We start from the raw sequence: 25,768 nt of genomic DNA on the forward strand, positions 1-25,768 counted from the left end.
ATTTTCTTTTGCTAAGAGATTTGATCACGGAGAAATTAAATTCTTTTTAATATTTGCAATTAATACGCTTAATACATGCATTAAGTAATTTACGTGTTTAATGTTTTTCTAAAAAGCATAATTCTGATTTAATAAGCATTATTAAAGAAAATTATTAAAGAAAAATTATCATTGCAAAGATATAGTCACAATTGTTGCAATATTTTGTAAATATTTTGTAAAAAGTTAATTTCTAGATAAAATATTCCTACATAATAAAAATTACTATTATTTTTTTTATGAATTTTTTTGTGATTTTTTATGTGAATATCGTAATTATTTAAAGTTACATTGAAAATTTTATTAATTTGTATATTATCGCATGTATTGTATGTATTTTTGTTAGCAAATCATACATATTGTGGGATAATTTTCAAATTTAAACCGTTCTTAAAGTGTAATAATAGTATTTAAGTATTATTTTCTGATACAATTTTTTCCTGATATGCAGTTTTTTTCAAGAGATTGAAAGGAATAATTTATATTCATGAAATCGTCCGGATTTTATGTCCGGAAGAAAATCAGAATAATCAATCTTTCATTAATCAAATTTGGAATATGATAATAACGTTTGATCAAAAATATTTCCAAAAATGTTAGTTTAATAATATTGCACTTTGAGCTAAAGTGTAAAAGAGAGAAAGAAATAGAAAACAGAAATATTGATCTAAGTCGTTCTGCGCATTTTGTTATAACATTGGTTGAGGTAGTTTTTTTATATCGTTTTTCTACTATATTTCTATAATTGACAGTTCTGTTTACGAAGAAACGCCAAAAATTTTTTTAAATATGCTTTCGCGCATCTATGATACCAATTTTCTCCAAAGTTTGAGAAAGTCTTTCTTTTCGAAATCATAGAGATAGCTATAATTATACATATAATATGTGTTTACATATGTGTATATATATATATATATATATATATATATATATATATACGCGCGCGCACACACACACAACACACATATTACGCGCACGCAATTATATCTGTAAATAATTCGAATGTAAAGTTCTAATAAAATTTATCAATAACTCGTGCGTTCTTCAGAAACTTCTCTAAAAAGTTTTCTTTGTCAACAGCTTTTTCTTGCATTGTTCGTAGATATGATTAAATCAATTTAGACATATTATTTTGTTTGCTTATCAAAAAGATTTTCATAGATTTTTATTTTATTACCACACGCGATTTGCTACTTTGAAGTCTGAGACACTTTCTCGGAGCGTTCGCTAAAAAAAAACGTACATTTTCCTCAATAAGAACGATTGTTTAATTGACTTACGTATTTAAGAAAGAAATGCGATATTGCAAAATAAATATCGAGAAGAATCGCTTAATGGAGGATTATCATTGACAGAAGAAAAATCAGGAGCAAAAAAATTAGTCTATGAAGATGAGAGACTAGCGCCAGTACACGTGGATTTTACCGTTGATTAAGCAAACAAATGTTAATGATGCGTTATAGAGGACGAAAGGGAGGCTTCGCTGTACAAATAATTACACATGTACATATTTATCCTCTAGATTTCGGGAAAAGTTAGTGATAAAAAACAAATCGCGGTAACTATTGCACTGACATATGTGTCAATCGAGAAGAGCGTGAATAAAATAGGATGTACGTTAAACACGACTTATCGTTCGTTGTAATAAACAAACTTTTAGGTACACATTATAAATTCTAAATAATTATATTTCTACGTATACATATATAAATAAGTAAGAAGCAAGAGTTAAATACAAATACAAATACAAATACTGTCTAAAAGCGAGAGACAAAAAAATAGAGTACGTTTTAGGGTCTTTACGCGTATTCTCACAAAGAGTGAGAGGTGCCACCGTATCGCGCCGTGTAAGATAATCCCGCTATATATGTAAACAAATAACAAATATAGTAATTAATAATAGTGATAATTATTAAAGAGGAATTTAAAAGTACTGCGGGCAAATCGTCGAATTGTCGTCAAGCATCATACTCGGTGCGATACGCGCGAGACACTTTTGTATTATATAGCATTATATAAATATAAATATAAATATATATATATATATATATATATTATATCACCTATGTGTTTTTGTATTTGGTAATCTAAACGAAAGAATATCTCGAATTAACGAACAGAAAAAGATTGATAGAAAGTATATTATATATATTTGAGTAAAAAGCCGTTGAGAGTTGAAGTTATCCAAGATGACGTCGATGATGATAATCTTTTTCATTTCTCTTTTTCTTTTATTCCTTTTTTCCATGTCCATGAATATAAAATAAAAATTATATATATATGACGAAACAAATATACATATATACAGCTGCGGTAAATGTAATTGTAAAACCGAATACGTGCGAAATGGTGGTTTTGGATAAATTCAACACTCGTTTACTCATAACTTATTATGTTCATCTGTCTGAAAGAAACAAAAAGGTACGTTCGTAAAGAAAAATAAACACAAGTATATATCAATGTTGTCTGCATTTTTATTTCCTTCTTCGTCAACCTATATAGATAAATTTTTGTTGAAGAGATTTTTCGACTTCAAGAAATTGTCAAAACGTCCTTGATTTCTATCGATTCCTTATTTCTCCATTGGACACATCTAAAAAAACCAAATATTTAGACATATATAGAATACATAAAAATTATTTTTTTTCTTAAGAAACGTACAAACGAGGAACATCCTTAATATATTGCAGTTTTTTCGGTTCTTTCGGGTTAGAATCGCGTATTCTGCATTTTTCTCTCCATACCTCAGTCGAATTCAATAGAGTCGAATGATCTCGCTTTTTTACTATTTGTGAGCTTACAATTTTTATTATTTGATTTTTAGCCAACTTCCGTCTTGTTATTAAATCTTTCTTTTTTTTTGTATATTCTGCATCTTGCTTTCTGTTATTGAAAATTACAATTTTATAGTTATATCTAAGATTTAGCACATATACATAACAATGCTACATAATAAGTTACATTTTACTAAGATATTAGGATTATTAAAGATTAGTAACTTGTTGAATTATTAAAATATTTAAAAATCGAATAAGGAAAAAGGACCAAATTAATATGCTGACTATAAGAACTGTAAGGACAAAGAAATTGAGGAATATGTTCGTGATCCCATCACTTGTAAATGCGTCGTTAAGTTTGTTTATAAAGATAGTGTAGAAGTCAAAATATACAAAATATAAAATTCTGAGTCAGGCAGAGATTTAAAGTTACAATATGTACGACTCACGTCAGAAACGATAATGTAAGTTCTGATGCAAATGTGAAAAACACAGATATTGCAAAAGAAATAATACGCAAATAAGAATTTTTTAATGTGCCTATTTTCGACATAACTGTGTCTTCAATTTTTTGTTTTCATGATTGAAATTTTAATTATGATTTAAGTATTGAGAATGACTTCGTTGAAGAGTCGAAACGTTTATATAATATTGCATTAAATTATTTATATAATTTTATTTATATAATTTTATTTTTGTAATTATTGATATTGTACTTGAAAGTGAGTATGTCAATCTGATTTTTTTCTAACCTTTCCTTTTTTCATTCAATTTGCAATTTTATATAAGTTTCAGTTGTAATTATTTGCAATTAAAATATTTTATTAGGATTAGAAAGATTTGCAAATAAAAATTAGCCAAGAGTCTCATATTTTATTATTTAGTATATTAGTGTTTTAATTTTTTCATTCATTTAATTTTTTTCATTAAAAATAGATGATGCTACCTAAAAGCTTTAATCAACATTGGATTGTACTTTGATTTCGCTCTTGAATCAGCTTTTGAAGTTTCGGGAGAAACTTCTATTGATTTTCTTTCACGATGCTTTGCTAAAACTTCCCAAAGACTTTTCAGTCTTTCTCTGTTACGTTTTTCTTGCGCGGCAAGTTTTGCTTTCATCAGAATCCTCGATTGCTCCTCGTCTATTAAACGCTTATTTTCTTTCTCCTCTTTCCACTGTCTGATTAATTCTTTTTTTTTATTATTAATCTCGACGAAATTGTTAATTTTCTTTGTATTACCGTATTTATTCGTCATGCACGTTGAAAGCTCTTCTGTGATATTAAAATTTCGTTTCTCTTGCGATATTTGTTCTAAAATTTCAGTTTCGGTTTCCTCGTGATTTTTCATCTTCATCTTCTCCATTTCTTTTTGTTTGCGCCACTCTTTAACGCTTGACCGTTGCTTTTCACGTAAATTCAGATAAATCTTGTACCAAGCCTCATGGTTCACTATGGTTTCTGCTGTTAAATCTGGACATTTGACTCGGATGGCGGTTACTAGAGCAGGAATGCTACTGCACTTTTTTCTCATTTTTAAGAACAACAGGTGATCTTCGTCGCTCCAGTTATCAGTATGGCCTATATGACATAACTTTTTTAATATGCTCTACATACTATAGCATGACATTTTTAATATTTGAATGTATACAAGCAAGTAACAAAATGTATTAATGAAAAGATTTTAACAGAGTAAAGGTTTCGTAAAGTATTAATGAAATTTAGAAATAGAGAATAAAATGTGCACTATTTTACTGAATTAATATAAATATTTCATTAGATCATATAATTAATACAAATATATCAATCAATAAGTCATAATAAGTCAAAATAAGTTTCGCACAATGGGATAATAGATGACATTGTTATCTCGATTTATCACATTAATTATTTATTTATTACATGGCATTTGATTTCTTCTCAACTATCATAATCATGGTCAACTAGCATAAACTGTTTTAGTATGTTTTAGTCACTAACATAGTCAAACGCAAATGTGTTTGTTACCTGTTTTAGCAATTAATTCGTAGAAATCCTTAATCTCCTTATAATTATAACATCTTTTATCTTTTTTCGAAGGTATGGCAGATATCGATTTGCTGATGTTATGAAATGCACTCTCATACTTATGCAAATTTGATTCCAATTCGCATAATTCAGATTCGAGAGCAGTTTGTTCCTGCGATAAAATTGCAGTCTGCAATTGGCAGGATTCCTGAAAATCCCGAATTTTTTGCGATAATCGCACGAGCCGCTGTTTGTATATATTTATATCTAGACAAACATTTATTTACGTTTTAAATATCAAATCATATTATAAATAATTATATTATAATTTTTTTCTTTAATTTAATTTTTTTAAATTTCTTTAAAATGTGTTCGAATTAATTTTAATTTTTAAAATAAATTTTAAATATATAATATAATATAATATATATATATATATATATATATATATATATATATATATAATTTTAATATATTTGTAAAAATTTTAAAAACATAAAAAAGATTTGGAAATAATAAGAGAATAGAAATAAGAATAGAATTAAAGAAATAAAATGATAAAGTATATAAAAATTCACCTAACTTCTGGATCTTTTCGGGACAATTTGTGACTGATTGTGCCGATTGCAATTCCTCAATAATTTCTTCTAAATCCTTTTTCGTATTATCCAGAAAAATTTGCCTTTAAGGAAACATATAAATCAAATCAGTGCAGCGATACTGAACGAACTTGATATGCATAATGTAATCTAAAATCGATTGATTCATTTTTTGCTGTCTACCTGTTTTTCGAGATGTCACTCATATTCTGCAAAACGGGTTGCAGAATTTCTGATTCCAGTTTCATGTTCTCTATCAAGTTGGCGAGATTCTTTTCTGTTAAATACTCTTGCTGTTTTAACTTTAACAGGGATTTCCTGCATTTCATGTTTTCAGTGGATCGTATTTTCCTACATGGTAAGGTTCGTTTTTCTTTCTCATCTTTTTGAATAATTTCACTCATTATGCACATACAGTTTTAATATTTTTATTTGAAAAGCTTTTTGTTATAATAAAATCGCTGAATCTAAAAACTTATAAATTAATAGATGCAGTCTTCGTACAGATAACCAAGTTCACTGAAGTTTGCGTCCTAGCAAAGTTTTACATATGGGTTTCCATAGTAATTCACCATAAATATCTCCCTCCCCATATAATCGCACCTGCTGCTTCGAGTAGGAAATAGAAAACTCATATGCAATTTTTGTAGATTGCGGAAAAGTATAAACGTAACTCATAAATATTTTATATATAAAGAATATTATCAATAAATGATTCGGTTTTATGTTTAAAACTGCTATACAAAATATTTTCCATTTTTATACAAATATTTAAAAGTAGGAATTTTATAATTATTTAGAGGAATTAATTATGAAAGATTAGTGGATAATTATTTTGAATACTAATATTCAAAATATTTAAATATCTAATGTGTAGTATTTAGTTAATATATAATGTGTAGTATTTAATAATACTTGTGATTTTAATACAAGATTTTTAATAATATACACATATTTTAATGATATACAAATATATTTATATAAATATTTTAATATAAAATAATGTTGGCTTTGATTACCAATAACATTTATTTCTATTAACCAATAGAAAGATCCAAAACATAAAACTTTCTTTAACGGATCAAGATAAGACAAGTTTGTCACTAACGTATCGTCTATCATATAAGTAGGACGCAGAGACGAGGAACATTTCCAATTTGGTAAGATAAGTATATATGGTTGATAATTGATTATCATCTAATTATTATGATCAAATCACATATTATATTCAAATTCTTTTAACATTTTTCCGCGTATTATTATTATTTGTTATTATCTTTTATACATAAAATCTATCTTTCATTTCATGTTTTTAAATTTAAAAAAATACTCTAAACTATCTGAAGATAGTAATCACGTGTCTGAATTTTAATTATAATAATTTTGATATATTATTTTAAATTTGGATATTAATATGCTTTAATAATTTCTCATTTTCATTTTGATGAATATGTATGATAAAGGATAACAGAGTTGATTATTATAGGAAAAGCTAATGATGACTGTCTCAAAAATCAAATATGAAAAATAAACAATTGTTTCAGATATCGTAACATTTGGTTGACAATAATAAATATAAATTATTCAGTTAAATCATTTTAGAAAGTACATAATATCTCAAATACAACGGATATACTTATTATACACTTTTCTGTATGTAATTTCAGTAATTCGTAAGTTTATTTATCAGGTTATTTAAAATAAATACATTTTGTGTGTGTGTGTGTGTGTGTGTGTGTGTGTGTGTGTGTGTGTGTGTATGTGTGTGTGTACACCATGACGACGATAGTGACAACGATAGTGACGTAAATGTTCTTTTTTTAAATTTACATGTTTGGACAAAGCGTTGCTTTGTACATTTTGTAAAACATAAAAAAAAAAATTAAAAACATTTTTCTAATGTAACTTAAATTTTGACTATCGATTAAAACTAGTTAGTAGAACTCAAACGAATTTATTTGCTTGACTCGTGGTTACATGTGCTTTTAATTCGGTACTATTATGTCGTTGTGTCGATGTTATATTCAATAAGATATAACTGCGATTTGACTCCTATATGTTTGACAAATAATTGGACATGTGCCTGTATGGCGAGTGATAAATAGATGTTACTTGGAATCCCATTTTTGATTCTTTACAAGTCACTAAATTATGCTCACACTTAGGTAATCTTTTGATTGGCCTTATGCTATCGGCCTGGAAACCGATCCACCTTCATCTATCGATTGACGATTACCGGCATAGACACACGACACCAATCGCCACGGTTATATTTCTTATGTCAATGTCCCGAGTTTTATTTAATTTTTTGTATTTTTCTCGCTGAAGATGGCTCAATATAGAACCGAAACGTTCAAACTACGGTTACACTCGAATTTATATTAAAGAAATTGTTTATCGCGCAAAAAGTATTATTTTTACCACGCACTAACAATCGCGAACAATTTTAACTCTTAGCCTTTTTATTTGCAATTCACATTTACATATGTGCATATATATTTTTTAAATAATTTTAAATTGTTGTATATTTATTAAGAATAGAAAAGCAATAAATCCAATAGTTTTCTTTGTATTTAATTTTTCTACATTAATTTTTTTTTTTTATTAAAGAGGAGAAAATCTTCCAAAGATGTGGATGAACTGAGGAGTGTGCGATTCAAGTGAGGGGCATGTCGAACGAAAAGCTCCTCAGTCTTGCCTACCCACTAAAACCTCCTCTATTATCCTCACGACAATATGGCATGAATTTATTTATAACTTAATTCAGATCTTGAGTACGTTTTCGTGTTACGTGAACAATTAATTTGTTTTTTTAAGTATATTTTCCTATAAAATATTATAGAAATATAAGATTTTTCAATTTTTATAAAAAGTAATTTCTCTCGAGATACATTTTGCTTTTTATACAAAAATTTTTTGTATATAAATATTATATACGAAAATATTTGTTTGTTTGTTGATAAAATGTTTTTTTTATTAGAGTTGTATGTTTTGCATTTATAAAATAAGATGATTTATAAATAATAATAAATGATTGTGGAAAATGTATGCTTGTTGCTGTGTAATCGTCTGCAGAAAATATATTTGCGAAAAAAATATTATAACTGATGGGAGCTGTCGGGTTTCTAATTTCACTTCAATATAAAATGCTTCTTTCACGTAACGTTTTTGATTTTATCAAATAACGGAGTGATGCACAGCTTCCTTATTTTCTTGGAACGTATTGTTGAGCATTGTATTTACATAATCCTACAATATAATTATAATTATATTATGTTGCAATAATTATATAATATAATTTTATATGACACAGTAAATAGATTTAAATACAACTAATGAATTGACTAGTAAATTGACTTAAATACAACATTATAAAATATAAAAATAAATATAAAAAAAAGTTTTATATTTCAATTAATACATTAAAATGTTATATTTTATTATTATATTATATTATATGTTATATTTTATTATTTTATTATTATATTATTTATTATATTTATTATTATTATATGTAAGTAATTACTTACCAACATCAAATGCATACATAAATTAATTATATCTTTAATATATCAAAGATCTTTATTTGTTTGTATTAATATTATCAAGCCATGTATTTCATTATTTTCATAAATGTGGATGTAATGATGTAATCTAATTGTTGTTTCGTTCTAAGAATGTCAATATAAGGTTGGTGAATAATATATTTAAGAAGTTTTAAAAATACAATTGATTTTATTGAAGATAATCCTATGAAGATATCCTATTTCATATATCATAATATATCATTACACATGAACACCTCTGGAATTTATTTTTTACTTTTACTAAATGATCATCTACAACAAAAATGATTGTCCAAAATCATTTATACGAGACGACGGTAAAGGCGAAATGCCGGAATGGAAACGCTATCGAACTATCTAGCGATCCATGTCAATCGGGAGAAGGAAGCGAAGTCGCGACGGACAATGTTTTCTCGTCCTAATTTCGAGGATTTCTACGAATTTCAATTATCCTATTCCTAAACAATATCGCTTTATCATACGTTTATAAGTCGATATTGATCACTGAAATCTTGGATTCAGGAACTTTGTTTCTAAATATGATAAAAGAAACAAAAGACTTTAAAATAAGCGTGTCTTTATTAATCAATTGCGCTTACTTCGTTAGCGACTTCGTCATCGCGAATATCGTTTTGATAGTGTGTTGTGACAAAAGATTAACAATATTATAATATATCTTTTGTTTCTTCTATTTTAAAAAGATAAATAGCGTGCAGCGCTATAGTGTCCAGTATTCTAAATTATTAACGTTAAAAATCCGTAAATAAAACTAACAAACTCATCAAAAATAATGAAATAATAAGATGTAAAACACGTCCAAAATAATATTTTATTATTTTTGAAGCGTTTATTATTTTTATTTGCAAAATTTTTACATTTATCTAGAATATAATATGATAATTTTACATCATCATTAAGGATAACTCAATCCGAATCAAAACGTTTGTTATGTATTATCATTGTTTTTAATTTTAAAATAAAAATGATCGCTCACAAGGTCCGGTGTTTCAGCTTTCCCCTAATTTTTCGACTTTCTTAGAAAAACAAATAGGATGTAATTATATAAATAATTAATTTATTTTCTTTAAATATTTTCAATTAGTAAAATAAATATAAAAATATAGCATGCTTTGTTTTTCATTTATTTCAACATGATTATATATTTTCAGACAAATATGAAGAAGAAGGACACACAGATACAAAACAAAAGAAAATTTAACTTTACAGCTAATTAATAAAAATAGAACTATAATAACATTAGAAAATAAATATAGCTGCAAATGTCTAAATTTTATTAAGATTGAACAACAAACAAAGAGTTATTCAAGCTGAAGTTATACGACAATGATAAATATATTTTAATAATTATTAAAATATAAAATTCATTTCGTTTATAAAAATTCATTGCTGCAACGCAAATATTTCGATCTTCATCTTTAGTGCAAAAACATTAATAAGGACAAATAAAAATAAATTAAACAAAACGTTATTTCTACATATATGCCAATTCGGTAAATAAAAAATTTGAGGTGTCAGTTATCCAAGGTATAAAATCCATAGATGAGAAGAGAGTCACAAGAGAGATACTTTATTTTAGTCCGGTGAATTCGGCGAATAAGTTTTCTGTCAAATGCACATAAGTTCAATTATGCATAGCAAGTGGTGCATAGCAAATTATGCATAGCAAATTATGCATAGCAATTATGCATAGCGTGCTCGCGGAGAGAAACGTTGATGCCTGCAAACATTACTATGCGAATATGTGCGGCGCGTGGAATTTTAATACGTATAGAAAGTGAACTTGTAAAATCGAAGGAAAACACAAAAAAGTTAACTATACACACACACACACACACACACACACACACACACACACACACACACACATCGATTATACTAGAAGCTACTCATAAATAATGTAAAATTAAATTATTGATATTTTTTTGAAATGAGGATGTTAAAATTATGGCAAGCATTACCATCAATATAGATTTTCAACTTGGACATTAGTTTTTTGCTAATGTAATGAGAATAACAATTTGGATAACTAATATAATTGTTAGTAATCAAGCATATAATTATACGATAAATTCATATTTGTTTGTATCAAAAAAGCTCTGATTTGATAAAAAGTGTGTGTCTGCTTCATGCGTACTAATGGAAAATAAAAATAATATTTATTTGGAATATGAATGTTCTCTTTTCTTATTAGAATTATTTGAATTATTACTTGAATTATTCTGCAAGGTCTTAGTGCAATTTGTAACTTTTTCTAACGTGGAAAGGAAATTAGATAAAATTTAATAGGGGTAAATATAAAATGGTGCACAAGAAAAAGAAGGCTACTACATTTCACATTATAACTATTGATAAAAACTGGAAATCTTATAAAATAACTAATTTCCTTTTTTATTAAATGGAAATTATATTTTCAATAATGAAAGACAAAGTTTTTGAACGAATTTTGAAATAATAAAATTAAAATAAATTCTCCCCTTGGAAAACACGATTTTTATCTTTTATTAGGCGTTGGATTTCATGATTTACTTATAAATAGATTTAACAACTTTTATTATAATAATTTATCTATCTACTCGGATTTTTTAATATCCTTATCTATTCGATTGGAGATATATCAAGTTTTAATTTATAAATTATTGTAATGTTATTATTTATTTATGTATTTATTTATGTTATAGTCAAATTTTTATATTCTTATCTATCCATATTTTTATCTTAATTTAAATTTTATTTATTTTAATTTATTTTAATTAAAATGTTATAATTAACATTTTATATATAGATTTAACAATTTTTAATTCTTTAATTTATAACAGTTTTTTATTTTAGTACTCCTATCCAACCAAAAACTCATTAAAATTTTTAATTTATAAATTATAATAAAATTTATAATTATAAATTGTTTATTCAAATTTTTATGGTTTTTCTACCCGTATTATTTCTTAACCAACGTTTTACAATTAATATTTTAAATGAATTTATCATAAAGTTTTTAATTTTTAATTTTTAAATTATATAATATTACATATTATATATAATATTCTATATATATATATATATATATATATATATATATATATATATTATATATGTATGTTGTATTATATAATAATATTTGAAATAAAAATAATGATTAGAAAAAAAAATAGAATTATGGCTTATAAAATTATGATTTATAGTAAAAATTTTCTCATTTTCTTTAGATTATTTATTTGTAGAAAAATAGCTTAATGTTAATTGTTAATAATAAAAAAGGAATGAAGAAAAAAAACCTTTTCTTATACCTTATAAAATAAAACAGATAAAACTACTTGCTAAAAAAAAAAAGTTAAAACATTTTCTTTTTTATTATTATGATGACTGCGTATGACTATGACTGCGTATGTTAAATTATTGTTAATCTTAATTCTATTATTATTATTATTATTACTATTGTTAATTATTATATCGAAGGATGTCCGCTATTTATCGTTTGCTTGGTGTGTTGAATATGCCTTAGTTCGATGAGTAGTTCTTTCACATTTTTTACCTGATCTCCGCATTCGTTTTTCATTTACTATTTCGTTGAGAGCCGCTGGTTGTTCGGTACGAGACGTCGTACGTCCTTTGTGTTTTAGTCGATCTGTTTATGAGATACTTGAGATAGTCTCTTCGAGGTAGAGAATTTATCGTCTAGGCTTTCTTTTTGTTCTCAAGCCCATAGTTTTGCTCTAGCCGCCGTCGAGTATAAGATGTCGGATCGCAAGTGACGAATTCTCTAGTGTCGGTGACAGTGATCTGGGTGCAAGTGAGACTAGTGAAGAGATCAATCAAGGTGTGCTTGTGCTGTTTTTACCGGAGGGGATTTCGGTCTCTACTTGTGCCCTGTCTACCCAGTCAGCAGAACTTCTATTAAGAATTTTAGAGGAGTTTCATTTCAGTTTCATTCAAGCAAGGAACAATGCGAGGATGGGTCCGTAAAATCCACTCCTAAACGCGTCTCCGCGGTAGCCAGTTCCCGTGAAAATGGCGGAAGACCGCCATCGACGCCAGTGCCTTTATACCACGCGCAACCGTCGGCCGATTCTCCATTTCGTCCGATCACCCCGCCTAGATCGATACATTTTCTAGAAGATAGTGAAAATGCATCGTTAGATTTTGACTCTGATGAGTGGTGGAACGTGGGCGTCTGACGGCGATTGGGAGCCGACGGGCTGGGACTTAGCTGGGGGAGTGATGGCCTGGTTTAAAGGTTCGTTCTCCAAAAGTTCCACCGCGCCGATTTATATATTATCAGGAGAGGTCGCGCCGATTTATATACTTCTATTCGGGTGGCGCAGAGATTAAGTTTAGATAGGAGCGGCGATTCCGTCTAAGTGCTCCGCCAAACTACTAGCTAGCTCGCGGTGAAATTGCAAATGAACTTTGTGCCTTAGCGTGGTGTCTTCGTAAGGATATCCAGGAATATCTAGATTTGAATCAAGCCATGGAAGAGATCCTGACACTATTGTTTCACTGGGACACCGGCGCCCGTTCTTCGCACTGGCCAATAATCGGTAAGTTTGTTTTATATGTTTCTTTTTTTTTCTTTCCCTTTTTGGTATATATATATATATATATATATATATATATATATATATTGTTGTTATTATCAGCACTTAGTTCAATTACTTGTACGGCACTCCCGAAGCAAACGCGCGGTCCGACAAACTGGCTGCAATTCGTTCATTCAATTGAATCAGCAGCGGAGTGTCGGTTAAAAATGAAATGCATGAAATGCATTAATCAATTTTGTCACATAAGAGCCATTTCATGACTTGTGGCTATGCTGTGTTAGTTAATATTATTAATGACAGTAGTATTATCTAACATTAATATTAATGTTATTAATAACAGTGTAACGGATACTGTTAGCTTCTTCTTTGAGAACTCTGTTGGGGAAGCGAACGGAAGCCCTCGAAATACTGAGCGCCTTTGCGTCAAGACTGTACCCAGGGGAAGGAACTTTTTAATGCTTAAAAAGTTATGAATTTTCAAAAAATAAGTCACTTGAAATATGTAATATATTTCGTTAGAGAGTCGTTATTTCGATATGCTTATAAATCATTAAACACATCGGTTAGTAAGCATTCTCGTGTTAGCTATAAGACAGAGCGACGTTTGATATCATTCAGTATCAAAGAAATGCGAAGAAAAGCGAAACAACAACATGTTCACATTCGCTACCTGCCCGTACGAACGTCGGTGAATGAATGATAGCACGTGGCGCGCTTGTAAACACATGACGCATTATTCGCGCTCGTAAACACGTTCAGTCGCGGCGCGTAAATGCAATTGAATGTACAACAATCTAACTATGATGTAATATTAAACAATATTACAAAGAAAATTTTATTTTCACTTGTTACAATATCTTTCGATAAAGAGACATGAAATCATATAATTGACAACTTGTGATTATTATTAATTACATTATTAATAATATTAATATTATTTAACGTTAATATTAAAGTCATTAAAACAGTGTAACAGATACTGTTTCTTCATCTTTGGTACAAAACCTCTCGGAATATTCAGCCCCTCCGCCACGTCAAGACCGAATTTTGAAAACGGATTTATGGTCAGCAAGAAAAAGTATATCGAAAATGACTATTCACATTCGTGAAAGAAAAAGTCGAATTCTGTCGGACAATGTGTTTTACATGGAAAAAAAATCTATTTTCAAATTGCTGTACTTATATCTCGAAAATTAAAAATCATATCAAAATGAAGCGTATTTTAAAGCTAAAAATTGATCGCGTATCATTAGTGAAATTTAGAAAAAGAAATTGGTATCGGAGTTATCACGAAAATTAAAAATTGTCATTTTTGGTCTCTTTAATGCCATTTTTCTCAAAATTGTACCAAATTTGGATAATGCATTCAATAAGCAAAAATATATATTGAATATAATTATTTCATGTTGCAAAATGATGTTATACGATATTATTATTACAATTTGTTACGATAATAAATGTATGATTTTAATAAATGTATGATAAATGTATGTTCGATAAATGAATAATAATAGATATGATTTTATAAAAACAATGAATTACAATTATTTATATTCATAAGTAAGACACGCGAATTTTATGTGTTCAAAAAAAAAAATTAATTTTATTTCATTTATGTCTTACAATAAATTTCACAATAATTCTTATAGAATAATATTGAATACACAAGTTGAGATTTTAGAGCTATGAACCAGACTGACCGCAAATGACTGAGCTGTTAAGTCCCTTTTGTACCGCCTTATATAGGGCTTGAAAATAATAAAAGGTCTAATGGAACTCCTAGAGTAGACGATTTCAGTGATTGGAAAGATAGGAATAGTTTCAGAATTTAGAAAGATAGGGGATGTTTCGAAAATTAGGAAGGTAAGAGATGCTTCGAAGATTAGAAAGATAGGAGGGTCGTAAAAGTCCTAGCTTGGGTAGGTATTCGAACCTTACATTCAAGCTATTATACTACAATTATTTATATTAAGATTATCTTACTTACTAAAATGAAGTTAAGCAAAAGGCGCCAAGTAATTCAAACATAGCAACTTCATGCATAAGTACAACGTGAGTCAAGCTGATACCCAATAGAAGTGCGAACTATTCGAAAATATCGCAATCCAACATAATTCAGACGTGTAAATCCCGAGGTCTAAATGAGATTAAACAACCGACGTATCACAATCATTTGTTCAGCTGAATTACACGATCCGCATATTCCGCCATGTTGAAATCGATGGCATTGAATCGACTCGCGTAGTAGTTGATTCGAATCACTCTGCGACGACGGATAAACTAACACGTAGTGGGAGACGCGCTCGAGAATCCGCAGAAAAGATGTCGTTCGCTAAGTAAAACACGAAATAATGTGATATTCCGAACTGCTGCATTTTTCGATCAATGCAGGTAAGCCACGCAAGATAATTATTCTGAAGAAGAACGGCGAGAATCGTCGCATGAGCAACACTTTAGGTCAATTGTATAATAAATATTTCTGTACAATTCTCGATTTGTACTTAAGATCATTCACGTCTTGATAAAACTTAAAACGTCACGAATGTTCATATTACAACTTTTGATTAAATTTTGTTTCAATAAGTTTAAGTATTTATTTTTATTTAAAATATCATCGATAAAACTAGTTCGCCGATATCTGCAGTCGAAATGCAACCTCACACCATTACACTGCCGCCGTGTTTTTGTAGTGTTAATGACGAGTCAGTATATATTTTCTTGATTTTCATCGCATATCTCCACAATTGTATTGCTCGTAAAATGATTTGCTCGACGATCTCTTTAATACGATTACTAGGCAAGACTAATGGCGCGGTCATCGTCATAAACGTGGTGCGGCGCAAAATTCAACGCGCTACGTCACACATATACAAAAACAAATTCACGCCGCGATGTTTTTAACACGTCATTACGAATATAATGTTATTGTTTTTTAGATTTTGATAACGGATTATTACCGTACGTTCCCATATTCTACTTGATGGACATCGCCCTAGATAACGAACACTTTGGAATGTCTTCTTATTCGAGTCTCGGTAAGTACCTTTGTACTTTCGAAAGTTCATGATTATCTTCAGCTAAGTTTTTACATTACTAATGAAATAAAATATTTGTATAATTTATACATTCTAAAGTATATTTTATTTTTAAAATAAATTATGTACGTATTACAAAGAAATTTCTCCCTTCTTTTTTACTATCTTTCAGAATAAATAAAAAATATAAATGAGTAAATGTAAAACTTCTTTGAATTTAGATTCTTTTTATAATATTAAATTTAATATTTTTTAATATTTTTAATATTTTTTAAGTTATTCATCTAATGATTAACTAACTTTATTATTAAAAATATTTAATATTTTATACAAAATAAATTTAAATTAAATATTTTGTGTTTTATATTTCTATTTAAATATTAATAAATAAATAAGAGAAAGATATAGAGAATGTTTTGGTTTTTTATATTCATATTACTTAATTGAGGTATGCATATGTAAGACTCCTATGTTTTTCTATAATTAATGTTAATTTTATTTTTGGTGATTTGTATGTTATTCCTTTTTCTTAATTACAAAAATGACAATAAATTACATTACATATTTATTATCTATTTGAAGCTTGATAAAATACATTTAATTTAACAAGCATTATCATGGAATTAATAATCGTTCATATAGAATAAAATAACGAATAAAAATGTTTATTCTCTATTGTTTTAATTTTTAAAAAAGCATTTTAATTTCATCTTTTTGATAAGATAGTAATGCCAAAGAAAAGCTTGAGAGTGATCATGCCGTCTTTTTGAAGGGATCATCAAAACTTTCTATAAATTTAACATAATCGTAACTTTAACTCAACTTATACGCTCTCAACTTTAACTCAATTTATATAGCATATTTACAGAAAGAGATTTTCTCTTTTAACAAAGTAATGGTATTGAAATAAAAGTGTTATGTTCTGTTAGGAAGAAATTATATAATATGTTATGATAATATATTGTAATATTAAAGATATTTAAATATAACATTTGTTATTGCTCTTTAATGTTTTATATTTTTAGTTTAATCAAGAAAGTTTAATCGAGAAGTTAATTCTTGAAAAGGTTTTTTTTTATTTATAAAAAAATTATATACAAATATATAAAAAATTATTGTTATCCAAAGTCGATTGGATTCTCGCAGCGATATTACAAACACTTGTTTATCGACGGCTACATGAAGATGAAATTTAGTCGGTAATCAACGATGCAGCATTTAAACAAATGCATTTTTAGTAAAAAAAATTCATCACTGTAAGTAATAGAAAAACTCAGATTAAGGTATTTTTTCTTGAAAAAAAAAAAAAATAATAATAATAAGAAAATTAGATAATTTTATGCATAATATCAGATATATATATGAATTTTATATTACATATAATAAAAGTAAAATCTAGATCTCTTTTGTCGCGAGAAAAAAATGACAATTCCGTGGAGAGCGGGAGTTAATGTGGACTATAAGGCACTACTGGCGGCGTTATATCGACGGTGCGTTTCTCCAATTCGTGGTGACCCCTCGCGGTGTGTTGGGGAAACCGACTCAATCCCCCTTTCTACCCTAATTGCGCTCGCGCTGCGGCGCATTTATACGGGCGGCCTGTCTCTAGGCGCTCCAGTCTCTGATTGGGACGCGACCAGTGCGAGCATGGGGTTCGCGCGTGCTTCGCGAGACATGCCGTACGGTATCGCGCTTTAAATCATTTTTCGACGACGAGTAACGAAACGTTCCGAGACGACCGCGACGAAAAAGAGGAAGAGGAGCGAAACGACGAGGACTCTTCTCTGCGTTTGCATGGCTCCGTGATCACTCGCCGATCTTTAACGTCTCCTCGCCCTTTATTTCTCGTGCGCTTCCCCTGGGATACTCCGGCGCGAGAGCGCGCCTAATCGCGTATGTCGCCGGGAAATCCGCCGATGTCAACGAACATTCAATTTTCCGCTCGATGAGTGGAGGATCCGCCACGCTATCGTGAATCAAGTTTGGGATCGGTGAGCTTGTGGTGGTACGGTGGTGATAATTGGGAAAGCTCATCTCCTTCCTTCGATTCGTGAGACAAGAGTAAGTACCACCCCCCGAGTCGTATCTACAATACACGTTTTTGTTAATTACATCGTCAATGACATTGCCATTACAATTGTGTTCTTACGACGCCCGCTGCAAAAGCGATTGATATTGAAACGATCGAATCAAAAAAAATCGAGGTACGTCATCCCCATTGAGGGGGTTCAAGGCGAAACGCTCGATTTGAATTAATAAGTAGATGCATTTATGATCTGTGTATTCCAAATCATTTTCTTAATATAATGAAAGATTTATCGCATGAGACACAAGGTACTATTCTTTATATTTCGATGAAGAACGATTACGGTTATCTATAAGTATTATTATACGTCATCAAATTTCTGTTTTTTCGATTAAAAGGCAGAAAGAAGTATTAAATTTTGGATATTTAGATGAAAGACTTTTGATTGTTCTTTGATCTTTGTATCTTTGAATATTTATAACCGAGAGAAATTTGTTTTGCGTCATATGTAAATCTTGGCACTTTGGATTTCTGTAGAGAGAGATTATGTCACGTCTCTTTGATATAATGTCTAAATATTACAAAATATCATACGCGAAAATCATAACATCGCTATAACATCAATAACATCAAACCCAATTGAAAATAAATCTTGCTTAAATTACAATATTGACGAAATAGATATATATGTAATTATTTTATTAATACCATTGAATTAACAAGATTATTTTCAATTGGATTTAAAACATTATTTTTGTTTATATATGTACATCTATCAAACGAACAATAAATATATGAAAATATTATGGTGGCTGGAATTTTATGCATAAAATTCCACGACACTTCTAATCAGGAAGTTAGGGTATTTAAAGGAGAAAATGGAGCATCTCGACTACCAGCAGCAATGCAGCAGGACATAAATAACTGATACATCTGTTGCATTGTGAGTCATTGGCGAGTCCACTTATTCAATGCACTGATAAGGAAACACGGCACGCGATATGTTAATGTTAGACTTTGACTTGAAATGGATATTCAAGATGGATAATCATGTGAATAGATAATCTCGAGGAATGAAGAACGCGCGAGATAAATTCCCTGAAATGAAGTGCATATATGCGGAATTATCAATTATTAAAACAAGAAAAAATTATAACGTTATTATGAAAGTAAAATAAAATACAATTAAAAAAATAAAATTAAAACAAAATGCACTTATAAAAATGTTATATTGTAACGTTACATACACACACTATTTTATGTATATAAAATAATATAATATTTATATTTATAAATAATAGTGCCTTATTATAGTATCATATACTGATTTCGCTAGATCCGTAAGAGGCAATATTTAATTAAAGTCTCATTTTATACAATTTTATATCTTCCTATTCTGGCTACTTAATCACTCGCGTTAGAATTTTACACAGAAAGTTTCATTGTTCGAGCGATCGCAAGGAGGTTCTGTTCCATAATCATTTAATCAATTATGACTATATTGTATTGTAGTTACAATACGGTAATATAACTAATTATTTGTAATATATAGGTGGACAATAATTAATTATAAGTATATATTCAAAATTTTATACCATTTCTACACTATTTTTTGTATTACGTTTACTTAATCGCTCATTAACGCCACTTTTACATAGAAAGTTTCATTGTTCTAACATAGTAAGGAAATATTGCGTCATAATGGCTTAATTAGAAGTTAATGCAATTAGAATCGCAAATTACACGACTTTCTTTATGTTAAATAATTCCACATAGTGCACCGCGGAAGTGAAGATAGATAATTTGTTGGCACGCGTAATTCAATAATGTTTTCAAGGAAATTGATTTTTGTCGCAAGAAAACCAAAGTGATATATTATATTAAATATATTATATTGGAATAAATTTCTATATATATTTTATTAAAATTTTATTAAAATATATATAGAAATTTATTCCAATATAATATATATATTTAATATAATATATCACTTTGGTTTTCTTGCGACAAAAATCAATTTCCTTGAAAAACATTATTGAATTAAATATAATATATAATATAATATAATATATATTGAATTAAATATAATATAAAATACGTTGCAAGATATATGGAAAGAGAAGAGCGGACGGAGATCGGAGATTCTTCGAAAAGCCATCGGTCCGTCCAGATCGAGGCTGCATGAGCTTGCTTGCGGTTGACGAGTTTACTCGCCCGCGGGATGGCTCGCGCGAGTAATGGCGCGATAATTTTGCGGCGATTGAATTGCGGCGATTATGCAATTACTCGCTGGAGGCGTGCGCTCCCGCGAGCGAGGACGATCGAGATAAATGGACGGGGACAAAGCGTTTCGTCGCGTGAGACAGTCAATCGCTCGAACTGCAACATCGTTGCGCGCAACGAGAAACGAGTTGGTCCGACAATAAGTAATAAACGCAGGCGTGGTGGCATAATAAACGACGCACGACGCGATACTCGCGTATCGCGATTACTATTGTACGACATTGAACTTTCGCTCGATCCTTGTCGATCTTGCGCTACGCTAGATATTGCACCTTGCACCTTGGCATCATTTTCGTGTTTATTCGCGCAAGAGAAATATGGCGGCACAAGTGTGCGCAGAGGCGGTTTTAGCGAAGGACAATATAGATTTGATCTTATCAACATTTTTCACAGTAGCAATGGGAAAGATCGTGGAAATAATTCTTTTTTATCTCTTCTTTTATTCGATATTTCGTTTCTACATTGTCTCAAGATTTTTAAGACACATGAAGAGATTAACGATCAAGTTTGAGTAAATTAAGAATGGATCAAGTTAAATGATAAATAAATTAATCGCATAATATTTTAAAAATGAACTTTCGAACTTATTATCTAATCCTCATCATCAATAAATAAAAGAAGAGAAGAAATAAAAAGTGAGAAAGGTAAATTATCATCAAAGTTTTAATAATAAGATTTTAGCGATAAAATCAAAGAGATAAATAGATAAAAGTATGTGTATATATATATATATATATATATATGGAAGAAATGAACAGATAATTTTTAAATAATAATATAGTTAAATAATATAAAAATATGTTATTATAAAAATTAGGAGACTGTGACTCAAAGTTAGATAACACGGTTCTTATATTTTAATATTGTGTCACTTGATGCGTTCGACTTTTTTAAATTAACAATTAATGCAGCACATCTGCAGCACATCTCGATGAAAATAGATAAATTTAAGTGAACGCAGAGCGAACGTGCAATTCATTTCCGCGTTTTAAACATACAACGGGCCGATAAATGACATTATCGCGCATCGTGATAGGATTGAAATTATCCGATCGGTAATACACAGTTATTCGTACTATTGCTACACTCTCTATCAAGCACATCGTAGATGAACCGTTGCGCTCCGATATATATCGCGCGAGAGGTACGCCGCCTGCTGCGCGAGCCTCGTGCGGCTTCGGAATAGCGTGCCGCTCGTTACGACTGTTTCTCCGGTTAAAAGTGAATGGGGAACCCGTTCATTCATAAGATTTTCTTCCGAGGGGGCAGCGACCAGCTGCGCGCTTGCTGCTCGCCGTCCGGTCTCGTTCGCTTCGGTACAGCGCGGAGCGTGCGCGGAGGATGCGCTTCGCAGCTTCTGACTGGTCTATGCAGTCTTGTGTCACGACCGCTAATGTGAGATATCACTTGAATCAAGGCACTTGAATCACGGCGCTCGAGAAAAAAAAGAGAATCTCCGAATAAATATTTATAAACGGTCTCTTTCCTTTGAGCGATGCGGTTTCTCGCTTCTTCGCTCGTTGAATTTTGAAGATTGGAAAAAGAGTAATGCATTTGGAGGAATATCAATATTGTTACTTTATCTTTACTAACTTTCTAGATATTATTAGATAGAGACATTTATCTTTTTCTCCGCACATAGAAAATTGATTATTGTACCCCGCCAAAATATTTGTACAACAGATTTGTTTGTAATATATATTTGCGTGTTCAAAACAGAAGTTAAACATTAAATAAGGTGTAGTGCAGAATTAATTAACATTGAACATATGTAAAAATAAAATGACGAACGCTGCATGAACATGTTATACTACACAAAAACATCGCGGAGTCTAATAACTGGCTGACACATTCAGAAAATGATTAACTAACGGCCGACTCGAGCCGGCTTCATCTCGTCGTCGTGTCGGGAATATACACCAATCGTAAAATCGCTAAAACGCACGCGGCTACGTCGACGCAACAAATCAGGGTGGATACCTGGATAGAGAAAGAAGGAGCAAGAAAGAAGGAAAACACGGTCGGATTTATCTCGCGGAGAATATGCGCGGCCCTTACGCGCGGTTTGTAAAGGTTTAACATCGCGTAAAAAAAAAAAAACGCGGCCGAAACATTTCTCCCGTTAATCCCGTCTCGACGCTCGCCAGCAACATACACCGAACATCACGATTAATGAACGGCTGTCAACGGCGTTGCATCGCCGGAAAATCAGTTGCACATATCGTGGACTATACACGCTGTCGAGATGCGTTTGGTCGAGAGATGGTGCGATCGTGCATCGGATTAAGTTGGATTTCAGTGCGCACGTTCTGATATTCCGATAACAGCACGATCTTTAGAGCGTCAATCTAGAAGCGTGTAATTTTATGCGAGGGGAGATTACGACGAAAACTGAACTGTTAGTTTCGAAAGTAGGGGGGGGGGTGCCCCGGGAAAATTATGATGTCAGTATTGTCTTCTATACATTTAATTTACATTTTCGTAATACCGAGCTTATTTTTTATTTATGTCAAGTCACTCGAACGTTAACTTCGAGATCGCGAAATTTTGTGGATTTTCGGAAAGGGCAAAACTATCGATTTGATTTATTGATTATTATTTTCAAAATGGATTTCTAAAAATCACTTCGTCATCTACTTTTGCTGACTGTTTTAACTGTTTTAACACACTTTACAATATGAGGTATTGCCAAATGTGTAGAGAAATAAAGGAAAAGAAATATCAACGATTTAATTTTCATCCATCCTTCAGAGGAATCGTATTGTTAATAATCAAAGGTTTTGACGACTGTGGGTCGTCTGCGGACGCATTTACACGCAAAATAGGAACTCCGCATTGAAATAAATTTTTAGAGATTTGTCTTACTTGCAGATTCTTCGATCAACTTAGAATTGAAATTTTTTTCCGTATAATGCCTGCTCTTTTTTAAGATTATATTTCTTTAGTTGGCAGACCGTTTTTATTCCCGCAAGCTCTCCGCCTCCCTCGAGTGATTATCAATACGGTTATGGAAATGGACCTCCAAAGGAGGAGAAAAAGGAGCGGACGAAAGATGTTTGGGAGGAGGAAAGGGGAGGAGAGGGCAATAAGTTTCGCCGACTAAGGCGAAAGATGAAGGTGATCAATCTCAGCGCGCTCGAAGGTAACTTTACGGAACGGCGCATAATGATAAACGATTTTGGAGTCGGTGTGTTCCGGATGAATGTTAACGGACCTCACGTAGTATAAGATATCGCATTTCTCGTTGCAACGCGTGCCATGCGCGACCATGCACGACGCGGATTTGCATTCGCGCTCGGCTAATCGCGCGGGCGTAGCCAGGTCGGCTGAACTCGACATCGTCGTCGTCGTCGTCGTCGTCGTCGTCGTCGGAAACAGGTTCATTCCGTAGTGCGAAATGAATGAGATCGTTAGGCGTTACGGACATGCCGACACTGCGTCGGATTTATCGGCCTCCGATATCAGTGCGCGTCTGAGCGCAATTATGCATCGCGTAATTCGATGCGCGTTTCGCGTGAGAGGGAACAGGCGCCGGTTTACAACATCCGGTTTTCCGGACGTACAATGCCCGATCGAGATAACTGTCATATTGTGGACTGAAATGCGACCCTGCAATATTGTTCATTACTATAGCGATTTATCTTTTAACGATTTCGTTACGGCTATGAACGAAGCTAAATAATTTTCTGAAATAATGATACGGGGCTTATTACTCTTATTAAAAGATTATAGAAAAAAAAAGTTATTTTTAAAAATATTTGTGCTGTTGATGTACAAAGATTTAAATATAACGTTCATGCCGGAAATGTTTAATTTTATAAAAAGGGAAGACGTAAGTGATCACGATTGTCTTTTAGAGTATTAGTTTACCGGAGATTAGTTTATTAGTGATATACTCAGCATATTTAAAACTGTTATCAGAAATTCTTTCATAAAACAAAAAAAATAAGATAAGATATAAATAAGAAATAAATAAGAAAAGAAGGATCTTTAGAAAATGAGTTTTTGTCGGATTCCTTTTGAAAATCGAAGGGATCGAATTGTTCGCATTCTCTCCCTTCCAAAAAAGTCATCAAAATTTAGAAGTCGGAGACTCTTTCTGATTGTCGGAAAGCCAGAATCTTCGAGAAGTTCAGAGAAGTGGCAATTGTGTAAATGATACTGGCTTTTTGATTGTGTTTGTTGGAGATAGTCGTTGCTATGTACGTGCTTTGTACAGGATTATATTCATATTCTTAAACATTGTTATATATACTAGTAAGGACTTTTAAAGTAAACAACTTCTAAAGAAATGTTCTCATTCTTATGAGAGTGAGTGGGCTCTTAATATCTCGACGATGATGATATCTCTTCCACTTGGCGATATAATCATTAGTGCACCGCCTTCTGTTCACTGGATGTCTCTGCTTAGTGCATGAAATAATAATAGTACCTAGATAATTGCGGTATGTTTATGACGTAATAAAAGTGAAGTGTTACAGTTAACCACGATAATTATTCTGAAAAAGACACTTTATATGATGATGTATTCAGAAGTTGTTATGTCGTTGCGAAAATTCTGTGCAAATTTTATGCAGCGCACATAATTTATAATACTCTGCATAAAAAAGACATATCCATAAAATATTTATTAGTCTGGAGATATTTAATTAGGAAAATTTGTCGAGTCTCTATCGATAAAATCGATAAATCTCTTGAACATTTATAATATTATGTAAATCATATATTGTTATCTTTCCAATGAAAATATAGATGGTTACGCAATTTTTCACCTTTTGAGTTCTTCACGTTATTCCTAGATTTCTGTGTTACGAAACAGATTTATTAAAAATAAAATGGATGCGTTTTGTCGAGCTGCGAATAATCACGCGGAATTCTATC

At 30.6% G+C, this 25,768-nt stretch overlaps 2 protein-coding genes across 2 annotated transcripts in view; one reads left to right on the forward strand and one right to left on the reverse strand.

Annotated features, from left to right (window-relative positions):
- Positions 1-2,262: 2,262 nt before the first annotated feature.
- LOC105430984 (uncharacterized) lies at positions 2,263-5,970 on the reverse strand. The gene is made up of 6 exons (XM_089073866.1): positions 5,605-5,970; positions 5,401-5,504; positions 4,823-5,089; positions 3,763-4,396; positions 2,701-2,922; positions 2,263-2,632 (listed from the first exon to the last, which is right to left on the reverse strand). Exons 1-6 carry the CDS (start codon positions 5,832-5,834, stop codon positions 2,572-2,574), a joined length of 1,518 nt encoding a protein of 505 aa, XP_088929992.1. The 5' UTR covers positions 5,835-5,970; the 3' UTR covers positions 2,263-2,571.
- A 12,208-nt stretch (positions 5,971-18,178) lies between these two features.
- Positions 18,179-25,768, forward strand: part of LOC105430881 (GAS2-like protein pickled eggs) — a 65,470-nt gene continuing 57,880 nt past the window's right edge. Inside the window, exon 1 of the mRNA XM_089074207.1 lies at positions 18,179-18,639. The gene's annotated coding sequence lies outside the window, so the exon portion shown is untranslated. The remainder of the gene's footprint in view (positions 18,640-25,768) is intronic.

Source organism: Pogonomyrmex barbatus, unplaced genomic scaffold, assembly GCF_055798465.1.
Source record: "Pogonomyrmex barbatus isolate J1 unplaced genomic scaffold, ASM5579846v1 scaffold16, whole genome shotgun sequence".
NCBI lineage: Eukaryota > Metazoa > Arthropoda > Insecta > Hymenoptera > Formicidae > Pogonomyrmex > Pogonomyrmex barbatus.

Coding starts and splice junctions, on each gene's coding strand:
- LOC105430984 (XM_089073866.1), bottom strand. CDS start 5,834: ATGTGCATAATGAGTGAAATTATTCAAAAAGATGAGAAAGAAAAACGA. Junction 5,090..5,400: donor CGAAAAGATCCAGAAGTTAG/GTGAATTTTTAT, acceptor ATGTTTGTCTAG/ATATAAATATATACAAACAG. Junction 2,633..2,700: donor ATTAAGGATGTTCCTCGTTT/GTACGTTTCTTA, acceptor TGGTTTTTTTAG/ATGTGTCCAATGGAGAAATA.